Genomic DNA, 18,482 nt, shown 5'->3' on the forward strand with positions numbered 1-18,482 from the left:
AGGTGAGTATAACTGACCCACTTCATCCCTGCTATGTTTCCTGCCCTGTTTTCTGACTAATTGGTCCCTTTGTGTGAAAAGCCAGCCATTTTAAACAGTGGCATAAAATTGATGAAGTTTCCATCATAAAATCTCTGGATCACAGACATCAGCTAATGTTTTCCCTGCTTCCCATTAAAGAGCTGGACTCCTGACTTATGCCGGCGAGGCTTTGTGTTGCCTGCTTCCAAAATTATAACTTGCGTGATATCCCCGAGTCATCTCCATGCTTTTAAAAAGCAAAACCGAGAGCTCTGGTGTCCTTTTGCTAAGTTTTAAAAGAAATTAAAGAGGCACTTCCTTTTCCTTTGGCAGCCCACCGGGACGTGACCCATGTTCAAGCCCAAGGGGGAGCATCAATTAAAAACAGGTCTAGGGCTTCCCTGGTGGCGCAGTGGTTGAGAGTCTGCCTGCCAATGCAGGGGACACGGGTTCGAGCCCTGGTCTGGGAGGATCCCACATGCCGCGGAGCAACTGGGCCCGTGAGCCACAACTACTGAGCCTGCGCGTCTGGAGCCTGTGCTCCGCAACAAGAGAGGCCGCGATAGTGAGAGGCCCGCGCACCGCGATGAAGAGTGGCCCCTGCTCGCCGCAACTAGAGGAAGCCCTCGCACAGAAACGAAGACCCAACACAGCCATAAATAAATAAATAAAAATTAAAAAAAAAAAGACTTAAAGTGTTGTTCACTTGGGACCCCTGATAATAATATCCTCCAGGAATAAAGGCAAACTAGAAATTTAAAAAAAAAAAAAAAAACAGGTCTAATGAAGCTCAACCAGGCCCCTCGCTGAGACGAATGACCCGTCATTGGACAGCGAATGCTGGGGCAGAGGACCGCCTTTGAGCACCGCTCGTAGGGCACCGAGGCAAGCTGAGAGCACGCAGACAGTGACTTTCCTGTCATCTAAGGTGGGCTGGAGGACTGACCTCACCTCCGACTCAGGGCGGTTGTCTCACTCTGGCAATGGAAGAGGCCCCTCATTATCTGGGACACGACCAGCCAATGCCCACCCCATCCCCGGGGAGAGGAGAATGGGGGCGAAGGAGGCACCACCCACTCACCTGGCCCTCGACCGCTGAAAGGTGAGTCCGGGTGGGTAATGTGTCACCTTGACGTCCCCAAGTCACACACAGACACAGGCCACGCCTCCCGCTATCAGACCTGGCCTCCCGTTTGTTGACATAGGTGTCCTGCAGGACCCAAGATGACACCTTATCCTGGCCGCTCTGGCCAAGCTCTGCTCCCCTGTATCCTACGTCGGGTGACAGATTGGCTGGCGGCAGGGCCAGCTCCTCGGGGCTCCTCCGTCTGTATCTCCATCAGCCCTCGGGTGGGCTGTGCATCCGCGGCGGCCTTTCTGCTCCCGGCCAGTGCGGCCACATATGCCTGTCTGGGTCTCAGTGGGACTCACTCCCGTCCCGCTGGCAGTGGTCTAAAACCAGAAACATGGCCAACCACCACCCCCAAGAGAGGCCTTGCATGCACTCCTGAGTCCCCCACCATCTGCAGACAGGAGGCCTCCAGCTGATCCAGCCCGCTCTTCTAGAGCCGGCTTCCACTGCGGCTCATGTTCTCACCCTCCACCCTGGGCTCCTGCTGCGCCTCCCCTGCTTCTCTCCCTGCTGAACTCCTATTTAAACAGCACGACCCAGCTCAAAAACCCATACCCGCAAACCCCACCGCCAACCGCCTGAAAGGCAGCCGCTCTTTCTCCTGTGGTTCCAGAACTCTCCAGTCCCACACTCAGAGTTACCTGTTGACACGTCTGTGTCCCTGGCTGGAGTGAATGTCCTGAGAACAGAGTCACATCCCATCTGGTCCTGTTTTGGGCACCGGGGCATAGAGCTGCACTCAGCAGGAGCACAGACGCTCCTTGACCCAGATATTCGGGTCCTTGGACTAAAAGCAACTTTTTAAAAAACACTATGTTTGGGACTTCCCTGGCGGTCCAGTGGTTCAGACTCTGTGCTCCCAATGCAGGGGCACGAACTCGATCCCCGGTCAGGGAACTAAGATCCCACATGCTGCACAGTGTAGGCAAAAATTAAATAAATAAATAAAATAAAATACACAACGTTTCTTTCATGAAAGAGGATTCTTGCCAAAGAAATAAAACACTTGCCCCACCTTGATCTCTCTTACACCCCTCCCTACTTGGCAAGCAAAATGCCTTGTCAGCAAAAAGCCTCCGTTCATCCAAAGGTCCTTCTGTCTGCCCACAAACCTAGTTGGTCAAGACGCAGAGGCCGAGTTGGAACAGCGAGTTTATTAGCAATACACAAATGAGGCACGCCCGAGGGCGCCAGTCTGCGGGCTACACCGTGTAAAACTGCAGAAAAATCCATTAGTAAAGCAGAAAATTCAAGTGAGGCTATTACAAAATCCGGGCAAATGGACTGAAAACGAATATTTCCAATGCAAGTTTCTTCTGATAAAATTTTTTACTTTATGAATTAAATACATTGCGAAACACAGTGAAAATATATTTACAGTTATTTAAAATGGACACTGCCAACATATTTAATTAAAAAAATCTTTCCTGTTTCTTGCCTGTTTCTTTCAAAGAGAATTTTAAATATGACTTTAGTTTTTAAAAAATACAATAAGGAAATAATTACATTCTTAATATGAAAACATTTTACAACTTATAGCCATGGTCAATTAATGCTGAATCTCTATAATTTAAAAGTTGATGCTAAAGTTTAAAGTTAATATTTCCTTTCTTGTTAAAAAAATCAAATACAAAGATTATCTTATTAAAAACACCTTTGGTCCCTAAGAATTATGGTCTGATGATCCCATCTCGAAAATTTCTTCCATGTCAACTAACAGAAATACCTGGTAATACTTGTATGCTGTCAAGCTGGGCTTTTCTGGAAGGACATAAGTGAATTATTTCACAAAAGCTGAGCAAGAGGGTGCATGTGAGGCCAACAATTCCCTGGGCGTGAAGCTCCCTCATCTTCACGAATGACACGCTATCCCGCTATGGCTTGGGGGTCACCGAGAGGCTTTCTGTGATGCTGCACCGTGTGCGTGGGGGGGACATGAAAATGTTATTTATTTTTAGTTTATTTCACAGTATCAACCCAGCCCATCGTGGCGATAATAAGAAGACAGTAATGACAATAAGAACAATAGAATTACCCTCTTTAAAACTATGCCACGATCTGAAATTATTTAAAGAACTTAATTTAGAAAAAAAAGAGGAAGGCAATAGTTTAACACTGAGGTGTTGCCGTGACCTTTACGTGAGCCGCGGTGGAGACGGGCAGGCCGCCTGCTCCCGGAAAAGGCGTCCGCTGGGCTGTGCAGGGGCCGGGCTGGGATGCAGCCCCCGCAGACGCCTGATTGCTCTGGCGGGAGAGGTCCTGCCCGAGCGCCCACCCCCGTGCCCAGCCTGGGAAGGTTCCTGTCTCGTGGTGAATAACCAGAGAACGTTGCCTGGTGAAGTAGGTCCGTAGGCAAAACTTACATTTCCTTCAAAATAGCGTGCTGATAGAGTCACTCTTCTGGAAAGAATAAATGGGACCGCCAACAAAGGAGTTCTGCCCAAGGCCATCGGGCCTACCCCAGCTGCAAAGCTGTCCCCTTGGAAACCTGTACACAAATTCCAAACTGTTGTCACGATTAACAGGAAATCTGAAACTCCTCCCTGGGGGCGGTCTTCAGGGCCCAGGACACACGGTTTTTGAGACAGGCTTTTCAAAGGTGGCACATTGCAACCTATCAGAATCGTCTCAGGTGTTCAGAAGGAGCCCAAAATGACTCAGGGACCAGGGAGATGAATAAGGCGGACGGTCAAGCTGGACAACGCCAAGGTGCCTGAACCGAGGGGCCACGACTAGCCCTACACATGCGGCCAAGAGAAGAGCCCCGGGCAGACCGCTGTGCGGAGGCCCTGCAGCTGGGAGCCTCCCCAGACCCACCGGGTCCCCGCAGAGGACCGTCCCGGGGCCGGGCGGGAGGGCTGCTGGCTCCCCGGCCCTGGCCGACCGTCTGCAGCCTCTGGGCAGGGGGTGGTCACCTCCACCTGAGCCCACGTCGGGGGTGACACAGCACGCCCTCTCACCATCGATGTATCTCTGTGCAAAAGGTTGGTGAGTGAATGAAAAACATTATAAAAATATAAAAATGGAGAGGACTTTGAAGTTGATGACCCCTTACCAAAGCCGGAAGCAGAAGCCTGAGGTTGATGGTGGCCCCCGTTGTAAGGGAAGGGCCCCGTGGCCCGCAGAGGGTGGCAGCGTCACGCCAGCCCCCGGTCGGGCCACCACGTGTGTGTCATTTCGGTTAGGATCCTGTTACAGTTTGGCCAGCACTCTGCGACCATGACTGTCTGTCTGAGGAAGGGGGACATTTCTCAAGAATCCACTTCTCCCAGGGGATGGTGACCTGCACCCCGGGCCACCCCCGCAGCCCGGCTCTGTCACCGCTGTCTCCCGGCTGCCCTGACATAAGGGGGGCAGGTCCCTGGGGCACATCTAGGGGGGTAATGAGGCCACTGTCCGGATGCTGGCAGGATGTCCACAGTGTGTCTAATATGTACAGATATAAATTAAAAACTATATTTATTGAACATATACAAATAAATAACTTATTTTGAAGCAAATGCTTTAAACTAACTTTCTGATCAAATCTAAAGACATCGAGGGGAACACCTCGAGGGCATCAAAGGAGCCCGATGCTGGCGGCCTTGGCTTCCGCAGGGCCGTTTTAAATGGCTCCGGGGGACGTAACAGGAGTGAATCCACCGTCCTCTTTAAAAGGCTTATGGCTGTGAAAGTGAATTTAAAAACCTGGTGTTTTTAAGCACAAAATATGTACACCAGGAGTCTTAAGGCCAGGGTCCAAATCCTGGCTCTGGCAGCAGTTGGCTGTGTCCTTGGGCGTGACCCACAGCGATGGTCGAGGTGACATTTGCGGTGACCTCTGCTAACGGCCCACCCACCTGTGCCCACCTGCTCCCGGGCTAAGGTCACGTCTTCCCTTCTGAGCAACAATCCAAATCTGGCTGCTGTCGTGGGCCAAGTTGGCTGCCAACCAGAATAGCCTGAGAGCCTTATTTGGAGAACATTCATTTGACCGGAAGGCAGCGAAGATCACACTTTTCCCCTTTACAGAAAATTAGCTTCCTATGATGCCAGCTCCCTACGCTGATGGAAGAACATGGGGAGGGGGGCTCCTCCTCCCCAGCAGGGCTGGGAAGATGGGCCTGAGGCTTGGGGAGGCCCCTGGCTCCCCGCTTCCTACTTGGATTTCCCGGGGTCAGGGTTGGGGGGCCCAACGTGCTACATGCAGGTAAGACACGACCCCCTCGTCCTGTAAACAGCGGAGAAGGAGCTTGCGCGTGAGGCTGCCAGCAGGCAGCCCACGGACCTGGCAGACGGCTTTGCAACAAATCCAGGTTTCAGGTGGACCCCAGCTAAACAGCCTGCAGGTCCTGTGGCAGAACTTTCTTAGCCGCCGAGACCGCACTCCGGCTCTGGTCAGTGAACCCAAACGGGGCCCGTGCTGGCCTCGAGGGCCACTCCAACCCTGACCGGCAAGGCCTGCGGAAGCCGTGGCCGCCCCGGGATGTGCTCGCAGGCGCCCTGTTTTCTTGCTTCCTGCGCCCGTGTCTGATGAGAAGCAGAGGACGGCAGGCCTGCACCAGCTGCAGGCAGAAAGAGCCCATCCCCGCGTGTGGTGCGGTCCCATTGGTCAGTCTGCAGAGGGCTCCGCGGTGACAGATATACTTTCTGGGCAGTGGCTGCACAGGGAGAATTCCTGAGAGGTCCCTCTGCAGACAGAGGAGAGCCGGCCTGGTTCCTGGACCCACATTACCTCTACCTGTGAACTGGCCTGTCCCCTTCACGCCTTAGTGTCTGAAGGCTTCGAGAAACATCCCTCTGGAGGCAAACGGGGAAACTCAGAGAGGCCCTGGCTGGCGGCCGCGCCCGAGGGAAACAGTAAACCAAGTCCCCTGGCGGGTCACAGGGGTGGGGCTGGGAGAGAAGCTCTCAGGGGTCCTTCTTTTGCCCTAAAGCTGCACAGTTCCCAGAACCTGCTGCCTTTCAAAGGGCATATGCGCCCCTTGGGAATGAGTGTAACCATCACCCCAAGGCCGACCAGGTCTCTGAGGACCACCCGCCGGCTCTGAAGGGGTAGAAGGGGTTTGGATGCTGGCAAAAGCCGGAAAGGACACATATGCGTGAAATATCAAAAACACTCTGCTGACTTTCAAAAGCAGTACAAATAACACAATATGATACAGAATCTCCGAAAAACCCTTGGAGCTAAGCGTGACACAGGAGAAAAAGAAAATTTTTTAAAGTTTAAAGAAGAGTGGCAGCTTTTCATGTCCTGGTGACAGAAGCATCTGTCCAGAAAATTTTTTTGAAAATGGTAAAAAATGCTTCACAGCACAATTCTGTCGCGCCATTACCCCTAGTGATGAGGGGGCCGGGCATGTGGGGAGAGGGACGCAGAGACTCGGGGTGCGACTTCCTGCTGTTGGCGCTGCAGCGACATCCCCGGATCCTCCTGGCCGAGGGGCGGGCAGCCCAATGCCCACGCCTCGCACTCACACCCCCGCCGGGGGCGCGGAGCACGTCCAGGGCCCGCTGGCCGTTCATCTTCAGTCTGGGGTGGGAGTGCCGAGACTGGTGAAAACAATCATTTACCTGGGTGGGAAGATACAGCTTCTCCATCCGCCAGGGGAGGCTCTCACAATACCTTCCGTCCCTTTTCTGACTTTAAACAAATGAAGTTGGAAGCCAAAGTGTTACAAGTAAATCTCTTTAAAGGGAACCATTATACAGTAGAGAGGATACAGAGGGCAGGTCTGGGTCCTGGCACCCAGGTCCTGGGTCCTGGTCCGGCCGCAAACCCCGAGTCCTGCTGCTGGAGCCCCCGGGCCAGCTCCCTGCGGTCACGCGATGGGACGACGCTGTGTGAGCTGGGCGTCCGCGAGCTCTATGTCCCGTTCTTCAGCTCCCACTCCTGCCAAGCGAGGCAAGAGGAAGCGTGTACAGATCAAAAGGGCACAGGCGGGGCTGAGACACGTCAGGCTGCGTCCCATCCACACCTGTGCCCCAGAGGGTAAGGGCGCAGCTGCCGTGGAAACAGCGCCGAGGCCCCCCGGCAACAGGCTGAGAATCAGCGCACGGCCCAAACCGAGATCGGCCTGCGTCCCACTAAGGACTCTGGGCAAATCTAGAGAACGTGTGCGCGGCGTGGCGGCCCCCACACGGGGCCTGGCGCCAAGCGGCGCTCTCCCGCCTGCCCTGGGGGCACCGAGTGCGGCAGTGCTGGTCTGATGCAAGTGCCTGACTCCTGCTGTATCCCCAGGGGGTCATTAACTGGGCCGTGAGGACACTGCACACCTTCTCATATTGTATCAAATTAGGAATTTCTCACCTTTTTTCTAGTGTCGAACGTACAAGCTTCATCAATGGTTAAAAGCATGGCGTTAGCCAACGTGGCAGAAACAAAACCAAAACTGAGCCGCCTGCACCTCGTGAGCACGTGCAGGCGCCAGTCCCACAGAGGCGTGGACGACCTCGCGGCCTCTCCCACAGCCCCACCCCCAATCCCGGGCTCCCCAGAGAGGACGTCCGGCGGCTCCGCGCAAAGGCAATGCTCCGGGCGGCAGGGCACCCAGCGCCCCGGCAAGCCTCCCTCCTCAGCCGCCAGCCTCCGGGGCGGCGCCGGCTTGGAGAGGAGTCGTGTGTATGTGCCCGCACACGCTGCCAAAGCCTCACGCGCACGATAACGCGTGTAATCGTGTGACCAAGCACAGGTCACGCTGGCCACCAAGCAGGGAGCTCCACGGACACGCCCAGCCAGGGGGACGTGGGGAGGACCCAAGGCCGCCGTGTGTGTCACTGAAAAGGCTGCACGCAGGCGGGCGGCCCGTGCTCGGGGTGGCCCAGTCCTGGTACGCTGGGACCTGGGGCACGTGTGTCAGCTCTGAAAGCACTGCAGCCAACACGCCCCGGCTCCCGGGACGTCCCTCGGCACCCGGAGTTCCCAGGCTGCGGGGAGAATGCTGGGCCTGGAGCTGGACGTCGGGGCCCTTCAGCTCCCTTCTCAGCTGGGAAACCCCGTGACAGGTGACTTGAAACCCTCTGACTTTCAGGAGCGCGCTCTCTCACGCTCAGAGCACCCCTCATCAGGAACTGGAAATTATTCTAGGAATACAGCCTGGGATAACGGTTCCCGAGCCCAGACGAGTCAGACTCAGAAAGGTCCTCAGAAAAAGGCCAGGGTGCGAGAGGAGGCCACGGGTGTGATGCACCTACAGGCGGACGGACGCTCCCAGAGGCAAGAGGCCAGGCCACCACCCCGCCCTCCAGCCGTGGGTCCCCTGCCACTATTCTCAGGAATCCTGGGAAACCCCTGCTCGATCCCATTCCTTCAGGGAGGATGTGGGCCGGTCTGAACGGCCAGCTGTGCATCTGAACCGGCCAAAACCACACATTTTACATTTATCGTGAAAAGGGGGCAGGAAGTGCAGAGTACTGGGCCTCGGGACGGTGAGAGCAGGCATGGAAAATGTAGCCCTTTCAGAGGCTGGACTTACAGAACTGGAAACTGATTTCTTTGACAGTAAAGAAATAAATGAAATATTTTTACTGCATTTCCCTTCTGCAAATAATTAGGGGGACTTTACGGGACAGCTCTATTCTAAACATCTTTCAGGCAAGATGTACTCCTCTGCAAACGAAGAACACTTGACGCATGCCAAGGAAAGTAACAAATGATGCACAGCAATTCTTCTTTTCCCCGAATTTACCAACACACAGGCTCAGTCAAACGCACGTGCTACGAAGACAGATATTCCAGGATGCTGTTTATAACCACCGTCGGCAGGGACCCTCCGTGAACACGGCAGCCAGAGGTTAACTCTCACATTCTTATCTGACACCACATCCGCTTTTCAGAAAACAACAGATTGCTAGCCAATTTGGAATGGGTTCCAAAGCTGCCAAAGAACAAAGGTAACGACGGCAAGAGAGGGTCCCAGAGACAGTGCAGGGAAGATGTCTGGCCTCCACGTTCGTCACAACAAATTAAACTCATCTGGATGCGTTAGCCTGACTACAAAATGGGACTTTTTCATACCACACACTTTCAGTTCAGCCATCAGGAAGTGTTTGCTTTGATAAACTATAGTTTTTTTAAATTTTCTGAGATTTTTTAAGCTTAGCATCAAAAATCATTAGTGGCCAATCCCATCAGAAGACTGGAAGGTAGGACAGAATGGCCCCTCGGGTACAGGATCACAGGCTGCGGCGGGGCTGGGGAAAAGAGGGTATGCAGAAGAGTCTATGCCTCGACTTTTGATTTTTTAAAGGACCCCAGCGGTCACTGGCCAATCTCTACTTCACCAGTGAAAGAACAGGTCAGGAGAAGCCAGGACACAGAACCAGAACTGCTGGTTTTCCTGAAAATAGATGGTCCAGGCCTAGAGACAAGTTCTGGTCTTTTTTACCTTTGAAAAGGAAGATTCCTATAGGAGGGTCTGACTTTAGAAAAAACTGGGTAGATACTCGTGAAATGGCATCTAATATAGAAGCTGCAGAACTGGAACAGGAGGCCACACTGAGCTCCTGCACCCCACCCACCAACCCTGAGGCTGAAGTGCCTCACCACACCTTGCCTGTGCCAGTGCTGGCGTGCCCCACCTGCCCCGGGATGCCTGCTCCCCATCGGTGCTGGCGTTCCCCCGCAAGCAGGAGGAGCGGGAGCTCACCTTGGCCTTCCGAAGCACATGTCCCCGGCAGGGGGAGCTGGCGGGGGCCGGCTGGCTCTTCTTCAGGACGGCCGCACTGTTCACGGGCACTGGGCCCTCTGCATCACTGGTCTCACAGCTGGACATGGGCGAGTTCTCCAGAGTCCGGTGCCTAAAAACTGGAGACTGTTAATGGAAAGAGAAGACGATGGGTGAGGTACGGTTTCCACGTCATCAGTATTTTCCCCTAGGAAAATGGCTTATTTTAAAGAATAAAACAAGTTCTGGAAATAGGCAAAAACGGTAACAACAGTAATAAGCAGCACCTCACAGAGCCCCATTCTAAAAGCACCTTTAAAATATGCATTTTACAGATGGAAAGACTGAGGCTCTGAAGGACGCTTTGCCCCGCACTCAGCGCGGGCTCTCCCAGCCCTGCGGGGCAGCCTCGTGAACGCCTGTTAAGACCTTTCTGATTTCAAGGAGCTCCTAGGCTACAGCACCGGGAGCAGAAACCACCGGTGACCAGGATGGGGGCGCACAAGCTCACGGGATCCAGTTCCCCAGGGTGGGGCTCCCTGCGGCAACCAAACACATCAATACCGAGGATTCCCGGCTGTTTACAGCACGGTCTCCGCAGGTCAAAGCAAGCCTTAAGATGGAACAAAGTGAATCTGCAGTCGCCAAGTCTCCACGTGAGATTACAAGCTGCTCTTTGGGGAAAAAGTCGACAATTTGCTGTACTTCCACCCCAAAGGAGGTCTCCGCGGACTGACCTCTCCCTGCTCTGGCTGTGTTAACATGTCACTTAAAATACCGGTTAGATGACACAGAATGTTGTTTGAGGAGAACGGTGTTTTAATGATCATTCAAATGGGCTGCTTAGAACCCCTCTGGGGGCGACTAACCGCGGGTCCCCAGCAGCCAGCTTTCCCCACGTGCTCGCTCACTTGGAAATGCCTGCAAACGCCACACTGGCTGAGGGGTGTGGGTGCCGTGGCTGGTGGGAAGGAGAGGACCACGCCGCCCATCCCTGGGAGGCTAAGCTGGGCTCCGAGGAGGGCGGCCCATGGCGCTCCCCTAGGACGACTAATGAGCTGCTGGCCCAAGGACGTGGTCAGGGTGGGGAGAAGGCAGAGAGCCGCTCGCCAGCCAGAGAGTGGCACGAGGTCCGAGGATGGGCCCTCCGAAGGGAGCAGTAGCCCCGTGGCCTGAGAGCAGGAGCTTTATCAAGCCGGGGCTGCACCCTCAAGCAGACAGGGCAAAAGGAAGGAGAGCTGACCAGAAGGGGCCGAGGGGGACACCCTCAAGAGGGAGGGAGAGCCCCAGAGAACGCGCGGTCACCCCAGACACAGACAGCAGTGAGCGGTGCCCGGGGACGCCCAGACCTGGGGAGGTGAGGGCGGAGGTCACGTCAGGGAAGGCAGCGCCAGGGCAGCCGAACCGCCGCAGGTGGATGAGTGGGCACCTGGGCACACAGGACAGTGTCTGCAGGGGACGTGGGGCTGGGGCGGAATCTGTTATGTAAGATGGGACACACTACGGACTCTGTGGATGCTCTGAAGGAAGCGAGGAGGGAGGAGAGGTGACTAGACAGCAGGGAGGGCGTGGCGGGTGCCCGCAGGGTCGGCAGAGAGGGCGTGGCGGGTGCCTGCGGGGTCGGCAGGGGGTGGGTCTGGAGCCGCACCTCCATCCAACGGGACCACGGACAGCGACGCCAGCGAATCCTCAGGCCCCTCCTGGGAGGTCAGGAGGCTTTCCCGCCTCCAGTCTGCCCCCGACACGGATCCCCGGGGGCCCCTGGGACAGACCCCTGCCCCGCATAGGCCAGCACTCACAGCCCTGCCACCACTCTTCGGGTAGAACCGGCCACCTCATTACCCCCTCGGTCCCCGGTTCGGCCGGACGCTGAAAAGCCCCTCCCCTGCTGGACTGCTCCCCCCGCACCTTTCAGTGCCTGATGTGAGCGCATTTCCCTGGTCTAGCGGTCCTCCCTTGCTATAATACGAGCTCCACGGAAAGAGAGATTCTCATCTACGAGGTCCACTGCTGCGCCTGGAACCGTTTCCGGCACACAGATGGGGCACAGCACACAGGTATCTAATTTGTTGAAGGAGTGAATACATATCCACGAGCTGGTGAACACACACCAAGTGGATGGACACTTTCGTAGGCCAGGCACCACGCCCAGAGCTTTCGCACACACGAGCCCACGCGGGAGGCGACAGCACCATCCCCATTTCACAGATGGAAAATCGAGGCCTACAGAAGGGAAGTCATCTCGAGCCCTGGCCTCTTTGCTCACAGAGCCTGCTTTCCTAAACTCCCTGCCATGCTGTGCCCCAAAGGACGGGCGGCTCGGTTGATGTCATGGTTTTGGTGGTGGAAGCCCACACTTTGCTGCTGGAATTTGCTCTGCCAAGCGGTCTGGGCGTGATGGGGGGAATCCTCTGAAAGTGAGGGGCGGTCGCTGGAGAGGGACCGGCGACTGGAGAAGTTTTGAGATGGTCTCTGCAGACAGTGGGAGAATGAGGTGACTACTGCCTGGGGGGGCGGTGAGGGTGGGCGACAGGACCTCGGTGGTGCCACACACCCGTAACCCAGAAACCTTGCCCGTGGGTCCCCCCCAGCCCCAGTACGCGGGAGGAGCTGGCCCAGGGCTGTGCTCTTAGGCAAGCTCTCTGGGCCTCCAGCTCCTCATCTGGAAAACAGAAGCCATCACGTCTGCCTCGACGGAACAGCTTGTGGAAAAGAGCAAGTTCTCCAATGACAGTGAGCAGCAAATCACTCGAGGTGCTAATTCGCGTCTAATTTGTTCGTTCTGTTAGATCCCGAGGTTACAGACGGTTTCGCTCACTTCCGTGTCCCCAGCACCTGGCATCATTCTCAGGACAGACATGCTAGACATGTTATAAAAATCTGCCACACCGAACAAAAGTTTCTATCTAATGAACTGGCATCCAATGGGGACATGGCTCAGAAGAGATAAAAAGAACTGCACTCATTGTACTCAGATTTTGCACAAGGGGGGAAAGAAAACAGACTCAGTGTTTCCACCGCCTTTGAAAAAGTTCAGTGAAAGACATAAGAAAATTCCACGTCTGTGAACTTAGACCACAGCCAAGGAGAGTGTTTGAAATGGACACGGGGGCCGCGTCTTTGCGGTGCTGATGCTGGGGACAACGGAGGAGAGGCGACCTGAGAAAGCGACCCCCGGCCCTCTCCCGGGGAGCGGCAGGCGTTACCTGCGGGCTCGACGTCCCCGACCGGGGCTCGATGGCCAGCCCCAGGGTGATCCCGCCGGCCAGGGCTTTCCTGAGGCTCTCCTTGACCTCGGTCAGCTCCAGCTCCAGGTTGACGCGCTCCGTCTCCTTCAGTTTGCACTCCTCCTCCAGCTTCTTCAGCTTCTCCTCCAGGATCACCTGCGTCTTCCTGCCTGAAATCCCGGAGAAACGCTATTGCTCCAGCCAAAGGCAGAGATTTCCAGGTAACACAGGACGGACACTCGATGCCCCTGAAAGGAGCTCAGCACAGTCTGGGGGGTGCGCTCCCCTGCCGAGGGTCCTTCCCACAGAACTCAAATCCAGCCCTTCCTGAAAGGAGCAGGGTCCCTTCCTAACTGCTCTCTTTTGCCGCAGATGGAAGAATACGGACCAGGAAGCACGGGACCCTGATTCTCACAAATGCCAGGAGTTTGGGGTCTGGGCCCCAATACACTCATTTTATTTTTTTAATTTTCTTTTAACATCTTTATTGGAGTATTATTGCTTTACAATGGTGTGTTAGTTTCTGCTTTATAACAAAGTGAATCAGCTATACATATATCCTCATATCTCCTCCTTCTTGCGTCTCCCTCCCACCCTCCCTATCCCACCCCTCTAGGTGGTCACAGAGCACCAAGCTGACCTCCCTGTGCTATGCAGCTACTTCCCACTAGCTATCTATTTTACGTTTGGTAGTGTATATATGTCCATGCCACGCTCTCACTTTGCCCCAGCTTACCCTTCCCCCTCCCCGTGTCCTCAAGTCCATTCTCTACGTCTGCGTCTTTATTCCTGTCCTGCCCCTAGGTTCTTCAGAACCATTTTTTTTTAGATTCCGTATATATGTGTTAGCATACGGTATTTGTTTTTCTCTTTCTGACTTACTTCACTCTGTATGACAGACTCTAGGTCCATCCACCTCACTACAAATAACTCAATTTCATTTCTTTTTTATGGCTGAGTAATATTCCATTGTATATATGAATACACTCATTTTAAAATGAGGAACTTGGACCAGGTGGTTTCCAAAGGTGCCACTGACTTGAAAAGTCCGAATATGTTTCTCTACTCTGAGTCATCTCACTTGCCCCTATGGTAGAATACAGTACAGCTTGCGTCTCCATAGCACATAGCACATTCGCTTTATTCATCTTATTCGAAATGTGCTACAGGGGCACAGGAAGGCAGGCAATTTGCCCACCGGACAGATAAGGAAAGTGATCCCGAGGGTTAACCGACCCTGGCCCTGGCCGACCGCCTGGTAGCACGTGACAATCTCTTTTTCAAGGCCCAAAGCTGGTCTCATCTCTCTGCATCTTCACTGTCTTACAAACTGGAAACAACAGCGGGAAGAAATTCTACTCCTGTCCTGCTGACCTGGAGGCTCCCGTCCAGTTCTCTGACGGAGCTCCTGATCCCCCGGGGGGGCCTCATGGGAGATGCCACCTCCTGCCCCTCCTACAGGCTGTCTCGAACCGGCTCAGCCCACACCCAGCCTCCCGTCCTTTAAACTCTGAAAGCACTTTCTTTCTTAAAAACCATATAGGCACCAAGTCAGGAAAGGCTGGACCTGACGCCTAACTGCTGTATACACGCCAATTCCTCCGGCACAGAAGCCGCTGGAAAGCAGGTTCTTCCTCTCGGGATCACCCTGGTCTCTACATTCCTCCTCGTCACCCCCCGAGGCCAAAAATCTAGAGGGTCGGCCTTGCCCCAGGACCAGACTCAGTCTTGAGCTGAGGAGACATACATTTCAGCAGCCCCAGCGCCGGAACCAGGAACCACACGCCCAGCTCCTGCCAACGAGGACAGACGGGCCGATCCACAGACACGGCTGTGGTCCTCACCCGCGTCTCCCTCTTCTTTCCTCCCTGGGGCTGTTCCCACTCCCCTGGTCCCTTCCACGAACCCATCGCGGTCTGGCCCTCCCCAGTCCCTCCTCAGGGAACGGAGGACTCCTTCTACCCACGCGAAGAGCTGTCAGCTGGGCTTCTGAGTATCACCCGTCCTCCGGCTGAGACACCACCCCTCACACACAGTGACCATAACTCCTGAGCCCGGAGGCTTGCGCTCCCCACGACCTCTGCCGGCAGCCCCCAAGGCTGGGATGGCTCCCCGGCACCTACCCGACCTCAGCCAGCAAGTTGAGGTCCAGGCCCGGCCTGGTCCATTATTCCACACTGTGGCCCCCGCCCTGGGCTTAGCACCCAGGCTTCCGAACTGCAAGAAGCACGGCGTGGGATGACACGGCCTTACTAAGAGGAGATCCTCGCGAGGCGCAGACCCCGAGGGCGTAAGAGGAGAAGCCTAGACCCCAGCGCCAGCAGAAGCAGGCCGCTCGTACCAGTGTTGACTTCGATGGCGGCCCTCAGGCCCTTCCTCTCCTTCCGCAGCTGGGCCAGCCTCTCCCGCAGGCCTTCCCGCCTCTTCAGCAGCTCCTCCTCTTTGGCCTGCAGTCGCTTGGCATCCGCTTCCACCCGGTTCTTGCCGTATTTGTACTGGTCAGCGTCTTGAAAAAAAAAAAAAAGCGTCAACAGGAAATTAGGTTTAACCAAGTAGCTGATAGGGTAATTCATAAAGCCCGTTTAATCAGCCTACTCAGTGAAATAAACTCAAAGCTAGTCATTTTGCTAATTCAACAAGAAAGACAACAGGACAGGTTTGAGCCAAACAGAAAAGTGACCAGTTCAGATTATCCAATATTCTTTGAAACAAATTTTTAAAAGGAAAACAGAACGTTAGGAAATTCCTTTAACGCCTCTCTTTGAGGCATGCAACATATAATCTTCAGCAAGGTCGAGAGTGAACAAAACACTCTGTAATCTGAAAAGAGGGGGTCTCCCGACATCAGAAATAATCTCTCGATGTGTGTAGTTCTCTGTATTTTTCAAAACACTTCCATTACACTGTCACGTCTGATCCTTACGACCGTGCTGTCCAACTCTTTTGCTGACCTGACGGCGCTATCCCCACCTCCACTGGGGTGGGTACCTGGCGTGGACAGAGTGCACGATAAATATCTGCTGAGTGAGTGACTGAGCCAATTAGAAAATGAAGGGGCACCCAGGGCAGTATCTGGAGCCCGACCGCCTAGGTGGGAATCCCAGCTTGCCACCTGAGCTGTGTGACCTTCAACAAGGCACTTCGTCTCTCCGTGTCTCAATTTCCTCATCTGTGCAATGGGGGTAATAAGAGCAGGTACTTCACAGGGTTGTTATGAGGATTAAAGTAATACTTATACAGAAGTCTGAGCAAGCACAGAATGGGCACTATGTAAATGCTCATTAAATAAAGTGAGTGGATAAATGAATGAAGAGGAAACCAGCCTTAAGGAAAATTTAGAGATTTGGCCAACATCACACTACTAGTTAATAGTGCGTTAAAATCCTGACCCAACGCTCTTGTCCTCGAATTATTCTGGCCTTTCAATAGTAATAAGGGTTCACAATTCTGCAGCTTCTGTGGTCTCCCAGTGACTCCTGACAGCTAATGGCTCAAACCTGATGACGACCCAAGGCCACCTGCACCTCCTGTACCTGTGAGCTCACATGCCATGATATATCATGCTGGTTTATCTGCATGTCTGACTCCCTTATTAGACTAGAAACGACTTCTGGGGAGAAGCCATGGAGAGCGGTGTAATGGTTAATAATAAAGGCAGCTGACCAGGGAAGAGACGATGATTGTGGACAAGCAATTAATGCCCCGAAGGCTCAGCTTCACCCTCTATAAAGCAGAAGTGCTAAGGCCTAACTTGTGGGGTTAAAAAAAAAAATTCGATACATGTACTAAAACCCACCTAAGAGAATCATGTGATGCCTGGGCCGTGGTGGACACTCCCTGGCGGCTCTCATCCCTGTCAGCGATAACGGAGCCCCCGGAACCCCGTCCACTCTGCCAGACAATGGTGAGCCATTGCTAACGATTTCTAGCGCCCGTCCTAAACACTGAATTCACCGATTCTTACGCGGCAAGTCATCGTGACTGCACGAAAACTGCATTTATGAAGGCAGGTACAAAGTCATCACTCCCCGCTCCATCTTCCCCTCTCTAAAAACCAACCAACCCCACACACAGAATGATATTAAAAGGATCGCAGCATGAGGATGACCAAATCAACAACTTGCAACAAAAGCACTGCTCTTAGTGGCTTGGGTAACCACATGTTCTATAAACAGAGCACAGTCCAAACTCTGTCCACTCATTTCTGATCTAGGATGTTTCCCCGACAAACCTGTATGCAATCCCTTACCACCTTCCACATCATTTGGTCCCCATGCAATAAACCCCATCCAGGCTATAATGCAACTGCCTGAATTCAGCAAAAAACACAGAGCACAATTATTTTTCCCTTTTTTCGTCATTGGATGTCACCAAAGTTAATAAAAATTCCCTACAGAAGCCCTCATAAAATAAAGGAATGCATCATCTAAGAAATAAAATAAGCACAGGTGCTGAGAGAGAGAGGGATGTTATGCAGACAGAGATTTCCTGCGGTTCAGGTCTCACATAACAAAGCTTTTCAGACACGTTACTCCCTCCCCTCACCTGCCCCTCCCCAAGTGGACAACACTCAAATTTTAAGTAAATATAAATACACCCAACTGCATGAGGGAAATAAGATTTGCCAGAAAAATAAGGTGAAAAAAGGAGCACAGTAAACGAATGATGAGGAGGAGGGTTTGGCCCAACTGGCTGCTTGAATGTGTGTCTGAGGAGAAGGGAAGCGCAGGTGAGCTGATGTCAAGAAAGCAAGACCAAAAGACAACCCTCAGAATGGGAGAAAATATTCGCAAATGAAGCAACTGACAAAGGACTAATCTTCAAAATTTACAAGCAGCTCATGCAGCTCAATATCAAAAAAACAAACAACCCAATCCAAAAATGGGCAGAAGACCTAAATAGACATTTCTCCAAAGAAGATATACAGATTGCCAACAAACACATGAAAGAATGCTCAACATCATTAATCATTAGAGAAATGCAAATCAAAACTACAATGAGGTATCACCTCACACCAGTCAGAATGGCCATCATCAAAAAATCTACAAACAATAAATGCTGGAGAGGGTGTGGAGAAAAGGGAACCCTCTTGCACTGTTGGTGGGAATGTAAATTGATACAGCCACTATGGAGAACAGTATGGAGGTTCTTTAAAAAACTAAAAATAGAACTACCATACGACCCAGCAATCCCACTACTGGGCATACACCCTGAGAAAACCATAATTCAAAAAAAGTCATGTACCAAAATGTTCACTGCAGCTCTATTCACAATAGCCAGGACATGGAAGCAACCTAAGTGTCCATCGACAGATGAATGGATAAAGAAGATGTGGTGCATATATACAATGGAATATTACTCAGCCATAAAAAGAAATGAAATTGAGTTATTTGTAGTGAGGTGGATGGACCTAGAGTGTGTCATACAGAGTGAAGTAAGTCAGAAAGAGAAAAACAA

At 53.1% G+C, this 18,482-nt stretch overlaps 1 protein-coding gene across 4 annotated transcripts in view; it reads right to left on the minus strand.

Annotated features, from left to right (window-relative positions):
* Window positions 1-2,287: 2,287 nt before the first annotated feature.
* Window positions 2,288-18,482, minus strand: part of AFAP1 (actin filament associated protein 1) — a 155,745-nt gene continuing 139,550 nt past the window's right edge. For all 4 annotated transcript variants that reach the window (XM_057546343.1, XM_057546342.1, XM_057546340.1 and 1 more), the window contains 4 exons: window positions 15,367-15,531; window positions 13,005-13,195; window positions 9,781-9,945; window positions 2,288-7,025 (listed from right to left, as the gene is read on the minus strand). In XM_057546343.1, coding sequence (XP_057402326.1) covers window positions 6,999-7,025; window positions 9,781-9,945; window positions 13,005-13,195; window positions 15,367-15,531 — 548 coding nt within the window. In that variant the 3' untranslated portion in view covers window positions 2,288-6,998. The remainder of the gene's footprint in view (window positions 7,026-9,780; window positions 9,946-13,004; window positions 13,196-15,366; window positions 15,532-18,482) is intronic.

This window comes from Balaenoptera acutorostrata, chromosome 5, assembly GCF_949987535.1.
Source record: "Balaenoptera acutorostrata chromosome 5, mBalAcu1.1, whole genome shotgun sequence".
Lineage (NCBI taxonomy): Eukaryota > Metazoa > Chordata > Mammalia > Artiodactyla > Balaenopteridae > Balaenoptera > Balaenoptera acutorostrata.